Source organism: Pyxicephalus adspersus, chromosome 1, assembly GCF_032062135.1.
Source record: "Pyxicephalus adspersus chromosome 1, UCB_Pads_2.0, whole genome shotgun sequence".
Lineage (NCBI taxonomy): Eukaryota > Metazoa > Chordata > Amphibia > Anura > Pyxicephalidae > Pyxicephalus > Pyxicephalus adspersus.
In genome coordinates this window covers 31,693,060-31,713,055 of record NC_092858.1, presented here as the reverse complement: position 1 = coordinate 31,713,055, position 19,996 = coordinate 31,693,060, and the positions used below count along the sequence as shown (strand labels likewise).

General features: G+C 37.4%; 1 protein-coding gene across 2 annotated transcripts in view; it reads right to left on the bottom strand.

Annotated features, from left to right (window-relative positions):
* EXPH5 (exophilin 5) overlaps window positions 1–19,996 on the bottom strand; it is a 56,095-nt gene that overhangs the window by 12,116 nt on the left and 23,983 nt on the right. The window contains exons 2-5 of one of the 2 annotated variants that reach the window (XM_072405324.1): window positions 14,222–14,382; window positions 9,007–9,163; window positions 1,128–1,188; window positions 181–301 (exon numbers count right to left, since the gene is read on the bottom strand). In XM_072405324.1, coding sequence (XP_072261425.1) covers window positions 181–301; window positions 1,128–1,188; window positions 9,007–9,163; window positions 14,222–14,382 — 500 coding nt within the window. Of the gene's footprint in view, window positions 1–180; window positions 302–1,127; window positions 1,189–9,006; window positions 9,164–13,642; window positions 13,882–14,221; window positions 14,383–19,996 lie in introns of those variants that run through there. The other variant, XM_072405331.1, reaches the window with a different exon arrangement.

Genomic DNA, 19,996 nt, shown 5'->3' with positions numbered 1-19,996 from the left:
CTTGCATGTACACTTTGGCAGCAGAATGCCTGGAAACTATTCCAGCATATAAGCATGCTCTAAGCAGATTAAGAAAATGGTTTGTTACTTTGGTTCAGTGCAAATTTCAAAACCATTCTTAATTAATACTGTCATTTTTATTAATACATAACTACCATCTTAAATGCTCCCCATCTTTACCTTGGAAAGCTTCTCTCTGCAGCTGCGCATCAGATGGAATATTTTGGCTCGGCTTTTTCTGATAGCTCTCAAAAAAACTGGCAATTTGTTTTACACTTCTTGCCGACTGGTAGATTTCAAACTGCAAAAGAGGAACATAATAGGCTACATGAGTAAATGAGTGCAGAATTTAATGTTTAGTCATCAGAATCACCCCGTGTTTATTACACCTTTCCTGAGGTCTTGGGTTTTTTTTTTTTTATCTCTGCTGGAATTTTGTTTGTTTCCATGTTAACCGCCAAGATTATTTTAAATCACCTTTTAACCTTACTGAACGTGCCTAAAAAGCCGGCTACAACAAAGAATTAAGTGAAAACCTACCTCTTCCGCTGCCTACGTCACCAAACGCCACTCTAATAAAGAGCTGGCTCAAAACCATGAGAATAAACTAGAACGGTTACAGTGAACAAGGTCTTCTCAAAAGCTGTACCTGACCTTAGCAAACATTTTCACAAACACCTGCCTGTGGGCAACTTTTCCCCCATCTTCTCTGTTTTAGGTTTGGCGCATACAGACACAGAAGCTGCACAGGTTCCTGCTGTACATGTAGTTAATCAGCACAACGAGAGTGTAGACTTCACATGTAATATTACCTATAAAACTCCAATTTTAATTATAAGTGGAAATTCCCTTCAATGACCGCACAGCACTTCAAAACAAACTAATTTAAGCCACCCCACTATACTGGGCTTATACATGAAGCATCTAAAGGATGATATATCCCTACAAACTAGTCCACATTATTTTTTTTACAGAGGAGGGGAAACAGGGCTGAATGCATAGGGGGAGGGCACATGGGAAATTTATTTTTTCAGACATTTTATATGCGAGACCCCCATTGAAAAGCACAATACTTCACAAGATGGAATTCATCTAATTGTGAATAAATCTTTAGCAGTCTTACATACCTTCTTTTTCACTGGCTCAGTGTTTGGAGCTGGCTGGTTGAAGACAGAGAAGATATTTGATCTAAAAGGAAAAGAGAGAAAATGTTTACATATAGTGTACTAAGCACCAGTGCAATAACTTCATTACAAAGCTGCATTTTCCTTTTTAGGTGCAGTTGACCTTTAATAAATCACAATAATAAAATGTTACAATAACATCCACACCTACAGGACACCCTACTATCTTATTTGCAGAAACTGCCATCTTATTTTTACAAAATACCTCGTTATTCAACAATAAATCTGGAGAACGTAAAGCCAAAACCTAAACATAAAAAAAGACTAGATTGGTGTTCTTCCCTGCCTTCCAGCACTCCAGTTTTCTATTCATTTATTATTAAAGAAATTCTGGAGGGAAAGGCACTGACGCATAGAACCTGTCAGTCTGCTTGGTAATCAGGTTCTTACTTGCTAAAGTATGGATTGATCACCATGTGCATAGATGTCAAGAGCCAAGTCATGGAGCAGAGGACTACGATCACCAAGCAACAAGGACACACAAAACACCATCATAACATTGTGTGCACATTCCTTCGTGTCTGCCCATGTTCATGTGTGCAGAACTTACCAGCATTATTAGGACACCTGAATCTGAGCTCTACTGGGATCCTAAGACAACCTCATGCCAATAACCGATTATTTTCTAATGGAACTTAATATTCCCTCAAAATAAACATAGGTCATGAGAAAAAAAAAAAAAAAAAGACCCCCCCGGTTCAATTCAAAGTTAATACATTCCAATTCTTAAGAAAAAACACACACATCACGTGGCCCTTAGCAAGTCTTTAGGTTATTACAGCCTCAGATGAACACATGTCATTTTACATTGTCCCATTTACCAGGTGCAGAAGAAGTGTATGTGACAAAATTAAGTTCAGCCTTACCATTTCCATAGAAATTAGGAGGTTATGTAGCAGCCAGATGCTGGTAATCAAATGCACTTGCTCGACTGTTCATCAGCAAGTGTGACAACCTCTGTTTTTATATACATTTTGGCAGATTCCTGGCTTGCAGCATTTAGGTGTGTCCCAACACAACGTCGAGGAGGAACCATCAGCAATTTAATATAGAGAAGCAAGTTTAACTGCCCATCAATCTTGGAGGAGTTATATAGACTATTCCTAAGCAATCAGAAGCCCATCGTTGCATAGGGAGAAAGATTATTCATATGTGAAAAACATTCATGACAGTTGTCATTCCCAGACGTCCCAGCAAATTCACCCCAAGGTCAGAGTGCAAAACACAGGGAATTTGCAGAAAAATCAGAAAGAGCTACATATCAGACTGTACAAGCATCAGTTAGAATGGTAAAGTTCATGCCAGTACAATTAGACAAAAAAACCTGAACAAGTATGTTTGGAAAGGTAGCCAGGAAAATGCCTCTTCCTTCTAAAAAGAACATGGCAGCAAAGCTTAAATTTGCAAAGCTGTATCTGAACAAGCGACAAGGCTGCTGAAATAATGTCCTTCAAAAAGGTGAGACCAGAGTAGAGATGATTTGCCATAATGCACTGTATCATGTTTGGCGAAACACTAAGACCGCACATCAGCCCAAACACCTCATACCAACTTCCGAGTATTATGATCAAGGGCTGATGAATTTTTTTATTAAAACCACATGACTTGGGTATCGTACGGTCATAGAATTGACCATGAACTTTACTGTATACCCATGTACGCTGGAGTCAAATGTGAGGCAATTTTTGTGACTACTAAAAGCTTGGCTGAAGTTTGGTCAGGCAACAGGACAATGCTCACAAGCACACCAGCAAATATGCAACAGAATGGCTGACAAATAAAAGAATCAAGGTGTTATTATGGCCAAGTCAAGTCCTGATCAATATGCTGTGGCAGGAAATCAGAGCTGTGCATAAACAAATGCCTGCAAACCCAACAACATTGTTTTAGTTCTGTTTTTATATACATTTTGGCAGACTCCTGGCTTTCAGCATTCAGGTGTGTCCCAAGACAACGTCGAGGAGAAACATCAGCAATAATTATAGAGAAGCATGTTTAACTGCCCATCAATCTGGGAGGAGTTATATAGACTATTCCCAAGCAATCAGAAGTCCATCGTTGCATAGGGAGAAAGATTATTCACATGTGAAAAACATTCAAGACAGTTGTCATTCCCAGACGTACCAGGAAATTCACCCCAAAGTCACACCAGCAAATATGCAACAGAATGGCTGACAAATAAAAAAATCAAGGTGTTATAATGGCCAAGTTAAAGTCCTGATCAATATGCTGTGGCAGGAAATCAGAGCTGTGCATAAACAAATGCCTGCAAACCCAACAACATTGATTTAGTTCAGTGAGAAGAGCAGATAAAAATTCCTTTACAATATTGTCAAAGACTGAAAAAGTCAAACAGAAAACAATCTCTTTGATGCTAAAACATTCAGCTCCTGTGGGTAAACTTTGTCACACATGGCTATTTCATTTTTGTTAATTTAAAACTTTTGTGTAAAGTTTTTCACGTGATGCTTTAAACAATTTTAGAACCTGGGACCTAATATTTTTTTTTTAGTCCAGATACAAAAAACCTTAGAATTGGAAGAAGGTGTGATTTCTTTTTTTCCCTAACTGTATTTTACAGTTACTTACTCATACTTACTTATTGTGACTGTATGAATGAGCATATATAATATGAATGTGTTTATACTGAGGGTAGGATAAAAAAAAAATGAGTGGTTGATAAGTGAACAGGATAAAGTAAAATTTGACTCTAATGTATAAATGCTGACATCATTGCATGAGCAGGGCTCGATTTACCATATCGCACAGTAGGCATGGGCCTATAGGTGGTAGTTACCTGAAAGTAAGCACACCATTCCAAATGCAACCCAGCCAGTTTGTCACCCTGCTTCATGCCAATTACCATAATAATGCTCTGTAGAGTATTTTCACTGCCCTACTTCCCCTAAAACTATCACCACACACACACACACACACACTGTTCTACTCCACATCCTCTGTAACAACGCTTGATCCCAAGAGATTCAAAATGGCCAACAGGGCGATCATCTGCCATGCCATTCCATTCAAGTCCATCCCTGCAACGGCCCACAGCAAGCTAAACTGCTAGATAAAACAGTACAATTACAGATTTGCTGTGCTCCCGCCAGATCTTTTAGTAGTAAGTACATCCTTTCATAGTTACATAGGTTGAAAAAAACAAAAAACAAAAAAACAAAAACATAAGTCGATCAAGTTTAAACACCAGGGAAATAATCATATTCCAGATATAAAACTCTATAGACATAGTTGGTCCAGAGGTCCAGAGGAAGGCTCCAACAGGGTAAAAAAAATCATTCCCGATCCCATGAGGCAATCAGATGTTCCCCGATCAACAGCCTGTTATCTTTACTTTAAAATTTTAATACCCAGTTATATTCTGTGCTTATAGATAAACATCCAGATTTTTCTTATTGCAATCTTTAGAATTTGCTGAAACTTGAGGGAGCCGATTCCACATTTTCACAGACCTTACAGTGAAGAATCCCTTCCTTATCCAGAGCTTAAACTTCTTTTCCTCCAGACGCAAAGAGTGCCCTCTTGTTCTTTGTAATGATCTCAAAGTAAATACTCGGGAGGCGAATTCACTATATGGACCATTTATATATTTATACAGGGTGATCATATCCCCCCGTAAACATCTTTTCTCAACGGAAAATAGGTTCAGTTCAGCTAATCTCTCCTCATAGCTGAGCTCCTCCATTCCTTTTATTAGTTTGGTTTCCCTTCTTTGCATTCTCTCCAATTCCACAATGTCCTTTCTTTAACAAACATTTTAACATTTTATTACATTTTCAAAAGATTGTAAAACCGTACTGTGTGTACATATTATTCAGAAGAAAGGTAGAGAAACCTCTTCTCTGAAACATCCGGTCACTGATCATATACATTTACCACAACAGAGTCACCTACTGTCCTAGTGACACATATTTTATATATATATATATATATATATATATATATATATATATATATATATATATATATATGCAGAATTGGAACACTGTATCAAACTGATTACAGGTGAATACCAAACTTAACAATGCTCCAATGAACATGCCACTGAACATAAAATGAAAAGAACTGGATGTTTGCCAATTCGAAGTTGATATGGCAATTAAACATTTTTAACATACAGTTATCCAGCATTTAAAGCTGCCTTATAAATCAGACCCTGGTTTACAGCCCATGAATACTGCACACAAAGGTTTTTAGATGGCTTTAAAAATCCATAGATCTCTTTGTACATAATGCAACCCAGGCACTTTGCCCTCTCTACTCCTGAAAAGAATCAGCGCTGCTTATGCCAGTTTGACATGTGGCCAATGAACTAATTAGGCAGAAAATCAACGCTTACATTTACTGATCCTTCTTTTTAGCACAGGCCTTGGGATCGAAGTGTGGGCTTTAAGTCCCCTAACTGGCTCCTGTAACATCCTAGAGTAGAGTTTTCTTTTAGTCTTAAGTATTTAGGTTTTTTTTTTCTAAATGTGTTACCTTTTAGGGAGAGGGGTAAACCGTAAAGAAGAATATCGCCTTACAAATATATGATATTGTGATCTTAAATATATTTGGTGGGTTTAGCTGATCTAGTTTATTTTTTAAATATATTCCTTTATTACACCAAGAGTGAGAACAATTTCTCTTTTTTTGTTTGAAAGTTGTGGGTGTTCCTGCACACTTTTGCATGCTCCAGTGCCCTGTTGTATTTTCAATTTGATATAAAACTCTCAAAATCAAACAGGGAGAATGCAACTCCTATTTAACAGCCACAGCAGATTTAGGAAATTCGCACAGATATAGGAACTCGAGCAAATATCTTATCAACAGAGCTTCTGAAAGATATTTGACTGCAACCACCTGCTACCGTATAACACTGTGAAGTGCTTAAGCCAAACAATACAAAAAAACAGAAACCTCAAAACCATTTTTGCATGTCTGCATTGAAAACAGTGTCACATGGTTGCCCAAGGAAATTTTATGATACTTCCAGCAGAACCCTTTTCAAACCATATGGATAATACACAATAAAGAAAAGAGCCAAATGTTCAATTTACAACAACCTGATTTGTCAAAGAAAGTAATTTTAGGGCTTGGCCCAAGATTGAGTTCTGGGTATTTTGGTATTGTGTGCAATTAGATGGGGTTTAGTTAATTTTCAAATAGGGTGGAAGGGTGTTCTGGTGTCACTACTATGGAACAATATCACAGGTGAAATTAGATAAATAAGGTATGTAATGCAACTTGGAATTCTAAGTATTTGATAATGTTCTATTGTTCAGCTTACAGCTCAGAAAATTTAAAGAATGAAAATTAGGAAAAGAGATATGGGGCTGTGGCCAGCAGGTATCAACTGTGATTAGTTATGTCCCTGAGGAATTTAATGTAAAGACTTCATTGAGTCTCTCCTCTTTACTGGTGGTACCAGTATGGCGGTCTGCGGTTTCCCCGATAGTGTTCTAGGCGTGACACATTAGGTTGGTCTAATAAAGTTTTTTAGGCCTTGTAAACACAAGCAGATTCTGCCAATTTTTCACTTCACTGACAAATTTTCCAAATAATAAATATTTCCCGAAACACAGCAAATATATGTAAGAGGTTCAGCCTTGCATTCAGATAGAAGTGTTTAGAATTCGAAATCCATGGTACATAGACAAAATCCAACCTGTGTACTTTAAATCCATATTAAACCTAACTGCTACACCCCCTTACCCAGCCAAAACATATGGTCCCTTGCATTGGCTGCTTAATTCTCCCTTTAGACCTGATGATTTTATCGAATTAGAAATCAGATCACAAGTAAAAATCTACATATGGGCACCAGCCCTTAATTGTTTAGCAACATGATTAATCACTCCCTCCTAATGGGATATGCTATTATTCATTAGGATTAATCACAGCAAATAGAATACGTATTCATGTAGCGTGTCCCTATTGTAAACTGCAGGAGTTCCTGCAATAAATTATTAGTCTTGTTTCCACACTCCATAGCACTTCAATAATGTTAGATCCACGAATGGTTCTGCCTTGCTTAGCTGATGACACAGTTTCCCACTGACAAAGAATGTTCCATTTTTGTTTAAATGTTTGCTTCTCCATGGAATTAAAAATAGAGCTCCCATAGGGGACTTGAACTCAAATATTAACTCAGTTGATGCAGTGCCTTCAGCTATACTCAGCAGGATGGAACTATCATCAGCAGGATGGAAAAGCTATCAGAAATGAAATATTACCATTGCGCACCTCTCAGAGCCAGGTAACTGGCATTTTTCTCCCATGCAAATCTTTTTAAAATGTAGCTTGTGCTGCAATTTATTTTTCAGGCTGCAATTTATTTTTGTAAGGCTTGTTGCATGAATGTAATGTTAATCCAGACACATTCATATTTTACCAGTCACTGATCTAAAAGTCTGCAAATTGCCGGTTCCGACTTCATTAGTTGCATATTTGTGTCAAAGAGGCAGCCAGAAAATAGTATTTTCAGCTAAAGGTAGGTTACCAAAACTGGCCATTTCAGTCGAGTTCCCCTCTTTTATGGAAAGAACAAATATATGTCTCATCACACAGTGGGGTCTATCACACAAGTCAGTCTATGCGGTCTTGGGGTTTTTGCGGACAGGGTGGGAATTGTGCAGTTACAGTACACTTACCTTAAGCATTCAGGGTTAGTTTTATGGGTTACATTAGATGTAGGCCTGCTTATAGACAATCTGACCACCCAATCTCAGTTTAGTTTCAATTTCAAATCAAAGAATGCAATGAAAAATCCGCTATTTCCAAATGACCATTGTCAAGTTGAGGATACATGTCGTAAACGCTGATCTCTCCAGTGTGTGACAGGGATTTACGTTTTTCAGTCCATTTTTATTAGATTACATATTGAAATAGATTTATTAGACTGAAAAATTGTAAAGTTATTTAAAGATTGCCAGCTGATTAAATACGTCAATATTTCATCTTTGTTCTTTCACTTTTGCTAGTATTAGTAGTTGAAACTTACCTGAAAATTGTTATATGTATGACCAGCATTTGTGTTGGTGTTAACAATTATAAACCAGTCAGAAGTCAGGGGTAGTGGCTTTTATTCTATACTTTTTTGGAACTAAAGACCTCCAAAGCCTTGGGGAAGGATTACTTTTTTTAGTTTATGAAACAATATCAATGAAGGGTGTCTTGCTGGGTAGAACTGCATTGTGTTTAATAACACAGAATGGATATGAAGTTGTTTTACCTTACTACACGCTCAGTACAAGTGTATGTCCAACACAAACATTTCTTCATTTTAGACAGATCAGGATTGGGAAATAACCCTTCTAATGAAGGCTCCATTAGGAAGAATCATCCTCAATTCCTATTCTGCTGACAATTTATCAAATGAGCAATAGAGGAAACTCTTCAAAATCAGCTCAGACAGAAAAAACAATGCTTTTCTTTAGTAGAGCAGGAGCTAAAAAGCTAAAATCCTCTCATTTTTTTGGCTGGGTCTGTTGCAATTTTCTCACATTTCTTGTCTGGTTAAGCTGTAAACATGACATGAACTGAGAGTAAATCATCCCAAAGAGCTTTAAAAAAAACCCCAGCAGACGTTTTAATCCTTCCCCATTGCATTTGTCCAAAGTGACTACAAAGTTCAAAGTACCCTATGGGCAGGTAGCAGGTGACAGTGTATGACAAGGCTTGGGGCTTCTTATCAGCCGATTCCAAATTTTGCTGGGACATAGGAATGGAAAGTACAAATTATATAACAAATATCCGATTTTTTGCTGTGATTGTAGCAGCTAAACATTGAATAATAGCCTGACAGATAAAAGTCTTTAATTACCTCTCATGTTGTGTTGATAAATTCACTTCATGCTTTGACTTCCTAAAGGAGAACAATGACGCAAAAGGAGAGCGAATCTTCAGGAAGGAAGGTCCAGAGTTAGAGCTCTTCGGGGACTGGTAGTTCCTTGATGATGACATCCTGGAGGATTCCGAGTCTGAAAACATTAACAAAAATTATTTGTCAATGACCTGTGATATATGATCACCTTTTAGCAGAAATCTGGCTGCATACAATAATCATGGGGGACAAAGTACACAAATCCACTTTTAATACCCTTTACACAAACAAATTATTACGGAATGCTGGTAAAAATTTTAAAAGTAAAAGGTAAAAAAAGTTCTCCATGCATTTAATCTAATATAGAAAAAAAAAACATTCTGGAATAAAGGAGACAGAAGCTATACATACTCTTTTGTTTTTTTTTAAGAAAACACACGACATATACATTGGCTCATGGCTTGAACGAGTCTAGGCACATCTCTCATTTCCAAATGTTTTGCTAGAAGATCCATGTGCATTGTATCTCATGACTCATGAAAAAGGAAGTTCCCCCGAAAGGTGTCCATCTATGCAGATGATATCCACCAAGCTGTGTAGCATCACATTCACAGATGAGCCAGTCAGGCCATAAGTGCAGCATGAATTTCCTGAACCAGCTTATCATAAAAAAAAATCATGACGGACAGGATCAAAGTACAAAGTATATACATCTTTATTTAGATCAGCTCGTAAATTGCCCAGAAACAGCAACACAACAAGTAATGCAAATAAATGTCAGTCTGAGGGAAGGGATAAGATGAACATACCATTTTAATATGTCACACGTAGGACATAACTTTCCCATGAGTTTTGCAAGACCTGGTATATTACTATAAACAAGCATGGCTGCCACTGGGGAAACTGACAGATGTATGTATGTATGTATGTATGTATGTATCTGCAGCCAAAACCTTTTGCTCTATTTTCCAAAAGTTTTGGAGACTGCAGGTATATAACACCTAAGCTCCCAGTTTTTTTTTTTTTTTTTTATCCTTCTTAAATTCTCTTATGTCTCAAAGTATTTCTTTCACCTGTCTCAAATCCACAAATGTATATCTTCTAGCACTTGCAGTCTACTTTCATGTACAATGCATGGTTTATTTTTGGACAGATTGGGATTTCATTTGGAAGCACAAGTGGATATAGTTTTATTTATTAGGACCTGTCCTATCCAAAAGAAATGCTGAAAAATTAGTATAAAAAAAAAAAACATTTCGGGTACATTTTCCTAAATGCAATGCTTTTTTAATTTTGCAAATTTGCAATATTTGCTCAGAAAATCCAACCAACAAATTTTGTGGATACAATTTTGTGGATACAGAATTTTGATTTTTGTGCAATGCAGCAAAACGGTAAAAGACTTAGAATAGGAGAGGTTTATTTACAACACTACACTGTGTTGCTTAAAAAAACTTTTTGCTTCTGAGACCAGAATTTACTTACAGGTGCATTTGACCTGTACTTATATACTAACCGCTTTAAATTAGTTTTCTCTACCCAAGGACTTGCATAGGAATGTAAGATCTGCCTGAGGCGAACAAAGCCCGTCAACACAGGACCATGGAGGGATTTGCCCTCACATTCTGTCCTACTGACAATTTTGTCCAGGACAAGCCAACTTCTTCCATAAATTATACAACAATTACACTACAACATTTTATAGCAATGAGTGACAAATACAGGATTGACATAACTTTACTGAACTTAAGTTATTACTTGCAAGTTCCAAATAATAATGATTTGTAAGATCTTGGCAAATAAATTCCTTTGATTTAAAGTGTACTTTGCTCTGGGAGGTTTGCTTATTAATATAGGCCGCTCTACTACTTTATACATCACTACACCATAGAAGAAAAATGCCCCCGTGGGGGAAAAATTGAAGATATGCTTAACAAAGGTGATGTCATAATCTGCAGATTATGACATCCTGGGAGGAAGAAACCAAACCCTGAAAAAGGCAGTCCTTGAACTGTAACGTTGTTAAATTCAGTATGCTTCCCATTGCCTAGAATTTCTCCAAAACGATAGTGATGTCCCCCTGCCGTGCTATAGCTTTGGGTAAAACTTCCCGACAGATGCACTTTTCTACTAAAATTATACAGAAATTTAGGATGGGAGACAAGAAGGTATAAGAGGGCTTTGTATTCTACTGCAAGGTTTGCAACAGGCTATAAAGAACACTTTTTCAATTCTTATACACCATCAGAGACAGACATAGGAAGGCACATAGTGTGCTGCTGCACAAGGACCCCCGGACCTTTCCCAGCCAACAGGGATGCCAACAACAGTTTAGAGGCCCACTTTTTTACAACCAGCTCAAAAAAAACAAAAAAAACAATCTTTTGTGTAGAGATCTTTAAAAGGATTAGTGCACCCATTAGTGATTTTTGAGTAGAAGGCCATAGCAGCTATATAGAAGGAGTTACAGCTTAGGTGACATAACTAGGATTAACTGGGGTTATCATACTATAAAACTAAATGTAAGAAAACATTCATACAAAATAAATTCTTATTTTCATCACCTTCATGTAAGAATATGAATTGAGGTTCTGGATTGTTGGTAATATACTAAAAGTAGAATCAGAAATAAAAAGTTATCTAGCAGTCATATAGTTGTACACAAATACATATACAGTGCCTGTCTGTATAATTATTTTATACCCAATGAACTAAAAGTGGAAATCCCATACTTCATGAAGCTGTCATTTATGGGTACTTACAATCTGCTGAATGAACCTTTTTTGAATGAAGAACAATTTACCATCATATATGCTTTTATAAAGTTAGAAAATGGAAATTAGGAAATGTATTCCTATCTAATATTATTTTTTAAAGGATGTATATACCCAATCATGTGTGTAACATTTAATTTTTTTGTTCTCATGCAGTGCTGGATTTATTTAGGCTCTCCAAGGCTGAAGAGGATACACTTTTTCATCAGTGAAGATGGGTGATCCAGCAAACCTGGAATGGATTTCGTAAAAGTAATTAGCAAATGTTTTCAATTCAATCCTGGACCAGATCCATTCCAGGTTTGCTGATGAAAGTGAATCTTCACCAGTCTTGTAGCCTTAATAATCAGGCCTGGTTGTTTGTTGCCTGAGGAATGGGAATTTGTGCCTAACCACTGAATTATATTGGTTGTCCACTCTTTCCTAGACCAGTCTTTATTGTCAAAAAAAAAAAATAAATAAAATCCTATCCTGCTTTACGTCTGAAAGACCGGAACGGTTTTCCGGAAAAAAAAAAAAAAACAGAACAACAACACACCCTGTTGGATTAGGTCCAGCCTTAAAGTGAGAGTTGGAGTTCAAGTTTTTTTTTCACAAAGCAATAATAATTTAGAATATGTTCTTACTGCAAATACGTTACCCTTTCCATTTAAATCTGAACTGAAGAATTCAAATTACTTTTGCTTTAATTCCCAGCAATTACAATTGCTCAAATCACAGTTTGCATTGGCTAATGTTGTACTAAACATACAGGGGAATCCTAATCACAAGGCGGCTTTGGTTATGGGGGAAATCGGATATGGATCATTTGCTTAGAGTTCATTTACCAAAAAAAAAAAAAGGGAGGTATTGTAACTGTCCATTCTCGCTGTTAAAGTGGGATTGTGTTATCCAATGTGTTATCTAGTAGCAAAAGGACAAGGATGACTCCTGGATTGTATAACTTCAGAAACAAATCTGTGACATATTCTATTCTACGGTCACGTCTAGATCCTTGGGACAGCCATAACTAATTAAAGAAGCATAGTTTATGTGGGTGTCAGGGTGTTCTTTAGCAAAAGACATTGAACTTATCAGACAATCGTCTGGTTACACAACTAACCAAACCAAAAGCGACACAGTACTTTATGCCATACCTGAAAGTATACTACCACAAACACATTGTAAGGTAATGTCATCCATACTCTGTAATTAGGCTGGATAATATTTATATAGCATTAACATTCCTTTCCCCTACATTATTTATTAGACGTATTGTATGAAGAGAGCTATGAGTACGTAAAAGCATGTCTTATGTTTTCTCTCTAACATTAAAGGAAGTCCAGCAGGTGTATTCTAAAAACAATGCCAGCAACAGGCTAACTTCAGGTTGATGGCTATGGGTCACAGCAAATCACTCAGCTTAGCTATATTTTACTTCCTGGGAGTCAAAAATTATTGTTTAGTTCTAAATCTCAGTTTATGTATTGTATGCCATAATGCAATTTTTATGTGTTATCCCAACTGCACATTATAAATACAAAGCAAAATACAGTAGAAGCTTATATAAATATATAACCAGCACAGGAAATGTGCACATTATTATGATTAAACAGTATTTATATAGCGCCAACACAGCGCTTTACATTAAATAGGGGTTGCAAATGACAGACTGATACAGGAGAAGGAGAGCAACCTGCCCAGAAGAGCTTACAATCTAGGAGGTGGGGGAAGTAACACACAATAGGAGGGGGGGGGGGGGGGTGATCTAATAAAACTGTTTTATCAAATTTAAAACAATATTTGTTGCATGCATGTTTACCAAACTCTATACTATTTGGAACATACATATATAGCAACCAATACACAGAGAACAGGCTTACCTTGCACATAGATCCATCCTCAAGCAGAAAAGAACATTGATCCTGCCAGAAATAATCTCTCTTTGTGTAGTAAGCGGACTTCTTTTTCTGGATCTCTTCGAACCACTCCAGTTACTGCGTGCAGCCATTTCTGCACTGAAATCTCCGACCTTTTTTAGCATTACCCATTTAATTTATGTTAACCACAAACACCTGACCCTTATTATACCAATGAGGAGAGTGTCTATTCCTCACCAGGGTACAAGAAGTGAGCCTTGTCACTCTAAGAATGGGCTACTGCTGGAATCCCCCCTAAAAGAGAAAAAGCCTTAAAATATCCCTAAAAAGTTTTTTGTTTTTTTTAAACCCAACAGTAGCAAGTAAAATTTTGTGCATGTAAAATATAGAAATGTACCAATCTGAAAAATCTAAGATTGACAAGAAAAATTCTTCTTTAAATTATTCCTCTTTAGAGAAAATTCGGAACCTTTTAACGCTCATGTCAGCCACGTCATGTGTTGTGTGCTGCTTTACAATCAGTGAAAGTCCTTCTTCCCCTTTGTTGACAGAGACCCACCACCTCCTCCCTTCCTGACTCACCTCCCTTAGGGGTTTTCTTCTTGAGACGATGGGTCAGAGGAGGCCTCACTAAGTTCCTGACGTCTGGGTCATCCTTAAACTTCTTTTTCTGGATCTCTTCGAACCACTCTCCAGTTACTGCGTGCAGCCATTTCACATCTCGCTTGGAGGTCTCAAGTTTGCTGAAAAGACAGAAGAGGGTTTGTCTAGCGACTGCACTCTGCCGAGACTTTCCTCCTAATGCTTTATGTTTATTAGAATAATCAGACAATCTGCAGACGCCAGAGACACAAACCTGTTGGACCAGATGTTTTGTGACGTCGCCAGCACAGCTTGTGGAGATGACACTCCTGCTGGTTGGGGACGACTGCAGATGTTGGAGAGGTACAGGGACGTCACACAACACAGGTGATTCTAGTTAGGTGATTGGGGAGGGAGTGTAGACAACTGGGAACATGTACACAGGGAGGTGCAGCTGCTGTACAGGTTAGCTTCAGGCACATCTGTCACTGTGGCAGATGATATTGGCTTCATGAAATGTTTACAGCAGAGATTGAGAAATCTGATTAATAAATGCCAATGCTCTGAGAGTATCTAAGCTCAAAACACATACAAAATATCATGTAACAAGCAGAATATATACATGGAAGTGTGTAATTTATTTCAAAACACATGCATCTTTTTGCTTTTTGAAAGCCTATGCACTATACACATTAAAGTGCATAAATCTTGTAATCAATTGAAAGTTTTTATTGTCATCGGTCACCCCATCAGGAGATTTTCCATCACTTCCTGTCCCAGTGACAAGGTTATCAGCAGTGGAGGGGCATCCCTGGTAAAGAGAAACAAAGGACAATAAAATTACTTTCTAAGAGTAATGTGTGGGAAAGGCTGGAATCTCCATTAACTGGTATTGCTGGTCCCCTTCGAGAGATCCAATTGCCTGAAATAATAATTTAGTTACCATAACAGGAAAAAAAATAAACATCCATAAGAAGCCCCCCCCCCCCCCCAAAAAAAATATATTAAAATATTTTATAATACATATAATACATATTAATATAAAATGTAAACACTGGACTTAGGCTACGTACACACGTACATTAATTGTCGTTAGAAAATGAATGCCTAATGACAGATCAACAATCAAAAATAACCCACCAATAATGTACACACAGTGGATACAATCATTCAAACAATGCAGGAAATGACGTGTACTGGAGGAAATATATATTTAAAACACAGTTTTTGTTAACGATTATTGATTGATCAGTCGTTACTTGTTCGTTCCCAATGACAAATTATTGCACATGCGTACGTAGCCTTAGGCTACATTCAATTGTCAGATGATTCACGTCCGATTATCTTCTCAGGGCTCGTATTGAATAAGAACTTGGCATGTGTACAGTGGCAGTCTGACATACTTTATGGATCTGTCCTGACGGATCTACAAACCATCGTAACACAAGCAAAGGGGAGAGAGCGTAGCGTGGTGCCACTCCATTGTTCCACCTTCCCTTTCCATAGAGCAGAACGGCGCTTTACGTACAGTGCTTGTTCATGCATATTTTATTCTTTTGTTGTTGGAAAGGATTGTGAAAGATCCTTTTCAACGACAAAAGTCTAACATGTGTACATAGCCTAAATCTACATGTAGAATTGTCCTTGGAAATCAGAAAATTTGTAAATAAAGGACTAAAGATAAAGGATTTAAATCAGAGATGCACAATTCCTAGAACATAAAAAAATATAAGTACTAAATATATATATATATATATATATATATTTTTTTTTTTTTTTTTTTTTTTTTTTTAATGAATGGTTCTGCCAATTGCAGGATTTTTGCCCATTCCAGATCCCGGTTAGTTCCTGATGAGTGGATGGATGGGTTGTAACTTACACAGCGTTAAGGACCCTTCTACATCATCTTGTGACTGCTTAGAAAATTGTCCACCCATGCACCCAGTCCAGCACCACAGGAAGAAGATGTGGTCATTATGGTGTGCCACCATTAAGCCCAAAACAGCAAGTGTGCACTTAAACTTGGATCGGCCAAGTTGAACAGTTTTGACAGTTGGAAGTATACATCATTGTCCTCCATGGGTCTCATTCCTGAACAGTGACATACCAGGGCGGAACCGGTCCCAACCCCAAACTAGAAGAGTTCTTATGTGGTTCAGAAAATAAAATGTAATCAGTGTGATGGATGTTCTGTGAATCTGAGTTAACTGTAAAACCAGGGGTTATTTTAAGAAAACCTGTGTTTTCCATTTACTGTAAAAGAATGCTGTGTGCACTGTAATGTAAATACCTATTACAATCAACAATGCAGAAAGCAAACAAATCCATCCAATCATACATCTTTTTACTAATCTGATGTGATTGGCTGTTATGAGTTGTTGCATTTTAAAATATCACGTTGAATTATTTTAACAACAAAATTAACTCCATCTCTTTACCAACCCCAAACACACACATATAGCCAAGCATAAAGCACTGCATTTCTTAAAGTGTTTTTAACTAAGAAATGCAGAGCTTTATTCTCAGTAATGTGTTAAATAGCTGGAAATATTATCCCTAAACAAACTGAAAAAATCCATTATAGAGAATGAAGTGAGAGCAGATGTCTGCGCAGTAAACTGAAAACTTCTACCTTCATTTTTTTTTTTTTTTTTGGGGGGGGGGGGGATTTGTACAGGCTCATTTAGATCCTCCATTTTTTCCCCCCACCATAATGTGCATATGAAATTGTATGTGTGGTTAAAACGCTTCTGTCAACATTGAACACTAGAAATTTAAAGATGTCAGATTTCCTCAAGATGCAAGTCTGGCTAAACACTTGGATTTTAGTAAAGCAAAGGAGCAGGAGGTTATGGCTTGCACCACAGCCCTTGGCTTCATTGCCCCATAATGTGTTATTCTGTTTAAGTAGAATTTTATATTGTTATAATGAAATGTGCTTTAAAAGAGTCTTGTGAAGGATAAAACTTTGATACAAAATCAAGCAGGGACAGGCTTCCCTTGAGGGCAACCAATGAGCAAGAATCTTGTTTAAGGTAGCATGAGAAGGGTAAACTTGCTGTACTGGTAGATCAGATGAAATAAATTGTTGTGTCATATTTGTTCTCCTGGGCAAATACATAGTTTATCTCAATACAATAATACATAAAGTTACACAGTAAAAGTACACATAAAAATAGCTACATTGTAAACAGGATGGTGCTTTTATTATACTAATCATACTCTGGGCTGTCAAAATGAATGTGGATTCTGGTGTTTACAGCTTGCATTGATGATCATACAAGGTGTACATAAAACCTTTAACTGGGTGAAGGTGCAATAATATAACAATAATTTGAGGGGATCCCTCACACAACATCAGGTTATGTGAATACATTTTAAATTAAAATAAATTGTATAAAGCAATTGTTTGTAGATTTTTTTTAGAGGGGTGAAGTGGTTAGAATCACAGACAGGTTTTTATGGCTGTGTCTCAGAGATTCTCTCCAATTGTTCTGATCAGCTAGCAAGTCACATATGTGATAGTAACATTTTAAGCACAGATAAGATGTGAGTTGGATACCTTATAATCATGAGTGGTAATTACATATAGGAAAGCTCCATTTGATATGTGGACAGAGTTAAACAGGCTCATAGGAGGACAAGGTGGGTGGGGGGAACCCTTCTGGTTGGCTTCATCCATATTACCCCAAGATTAGTTATAGGTAATCCCCTAGTCCAGGCTGCTTTACATAAAAATGCTACTTTGCCATTAGTGACTATGGGCCTTCCTTTTTATTTTGACTGGCGTGCCCCAGTTTCTAATTTAACCTTTGGTATAAATGTGACTATAACCAGAAGTAATCCCCCCCACAGGCAGACTTTTGAGTTTAATAGGAAGATACAAATAAATCTGGTGGGCAGTGATTTCTATTATACTAGAGAACAATTTAAAAAAAAAAAAAAAAACTTATTTACACTAAAATAGGTATGCCGATTCTGAAGGTGCATTTAGTTTTTTTCTATCATGTCAAGTTTTTTCTCTACCGCTTATATTAATACGATTACTGTAGCGTGGATTTGTATAGGCTATTCATTTACACGCAGGACAGTGTGGTCAGAGGTTATGAGCTGCTCTATGCAGTGAATAAGCAAAATGTATTTTTCTACTTTCACACATATTTCTTTTCTTTCAGATCATGTCTGGCTCTGTGGTTTCTCGTTGTAAGTACCTTAACAACCCTGGTTCATTTTGTTATATATCTGTGGTAGTTTCACTATTCCCAGTCAAAGGACAAACATCAGCACATTTGTAGAACAAGCCTATTTGGCATATTTAAAAGTTAAACTTGGTGATCAAGATACGTCTTGGGCCCCTCATAAAGTGTGCAAACAGTGTGTCAAAGGTTTACAGATGTGGACAAAGGGCACACGTATTAAGATGACATTTGGTATACCTATGGTTTGGCAAGAGCCAGGAGATCATTTCAGTGACTGTTACTTCTGTATGGTGAAAACTTCAGGGATTTACCAAGACAAAATTTATGTACCAGAGTATCCTAGTCTACCATTGGCTATACGCGCAGTGGCTCTTTCAGATGAAATCCCAGTGCCGGTTTTCGTTGAAGAGTATAAAATTGAAGAGTACTTTGTTCGTAAGGGATTTGATCAGCATGAGTTGAGTGATTTGGCACGTGATTTGGGCCTATCGAAGAAGGCTTCAGAACACGTATCAAAAAAAAAAAAAAAAAAACTTGAAAAAGGAATAAAGGTATCATACTTCTGAATCGGAGAAATTGTATTTCTGCAGTACTTTAGAACTGACAATGGATTTGTGTATTGTCATAACATACCTGGTTTAATGGAGGAATTGGGAATTCCAATCTATAATTCAACTGAATGGTGACTATTTATCGATAGCTCAAAGTAGAGCTTAAAGTGTGTCCTCCTTTACAATGGCAATATATTTGGGTCAGTCCCGACTGGCCATTCAGTTTCGCTATGTGAAGAATTTGCAGACATAAAGAGACAGTCATTGAATTGTTGCAATATCACAAACACGATTGGGTCATCTGTGTTGACCTTAAAATGGTATGCTTCCTTCTTGGTCAGCAACGCGGATACACCAAGTATCCTTGTTATCTGTGCATATGGCACAGCAGAGCTTGTGAGAGGCATTGGGTGGAAAGGAATTGGCCTCCAAGACCTGCCCTAAAACCAGGTGACCCAAACATTTTACATGAGCCACTTGTTGATAGAAAGATTATTATATTGCCGCTTCTGCACATAAAACTGGGTCTGATGAAGCAGTTTGTTAAAGCTTTGCCAACTGAAGGAGACTGTTTCAAGTACCTCATTTCGGCATTTCCTAGCCTGGCATTTGAAAAAACAAAGGCCAGTGTGTTTGATGGTCCACAGATTTGGCAGCTCATCAAAGATGAACATTTCATCAGGACAATGTCAGAAGTCGATAAGAATGCTTGGTTATCATTCAAAACCATTGCCAAGGACTTTGGAAACACATGAGCAAATAATTACACAGATATTGTCCAGAAACTCTTAGAGAGATAACAAAATGCTTGGTTGCAATATGAGCATCAAGGTGCATTTTCTGCATAGCCATCTTTCAAACTTCCTGGAAAACCTTGGTGCAGTCAGTGATGAGCAAGGTGAACGATTCCACCAAGATTTGAAGGTCATGGAAGGACGGTATCAGGGTAGATGGGATGTACATACGCTGGCTGGCTGATGTTGGAGCATCCGGCTGGATTGTCCTAACACTAAAACACTCCAGGA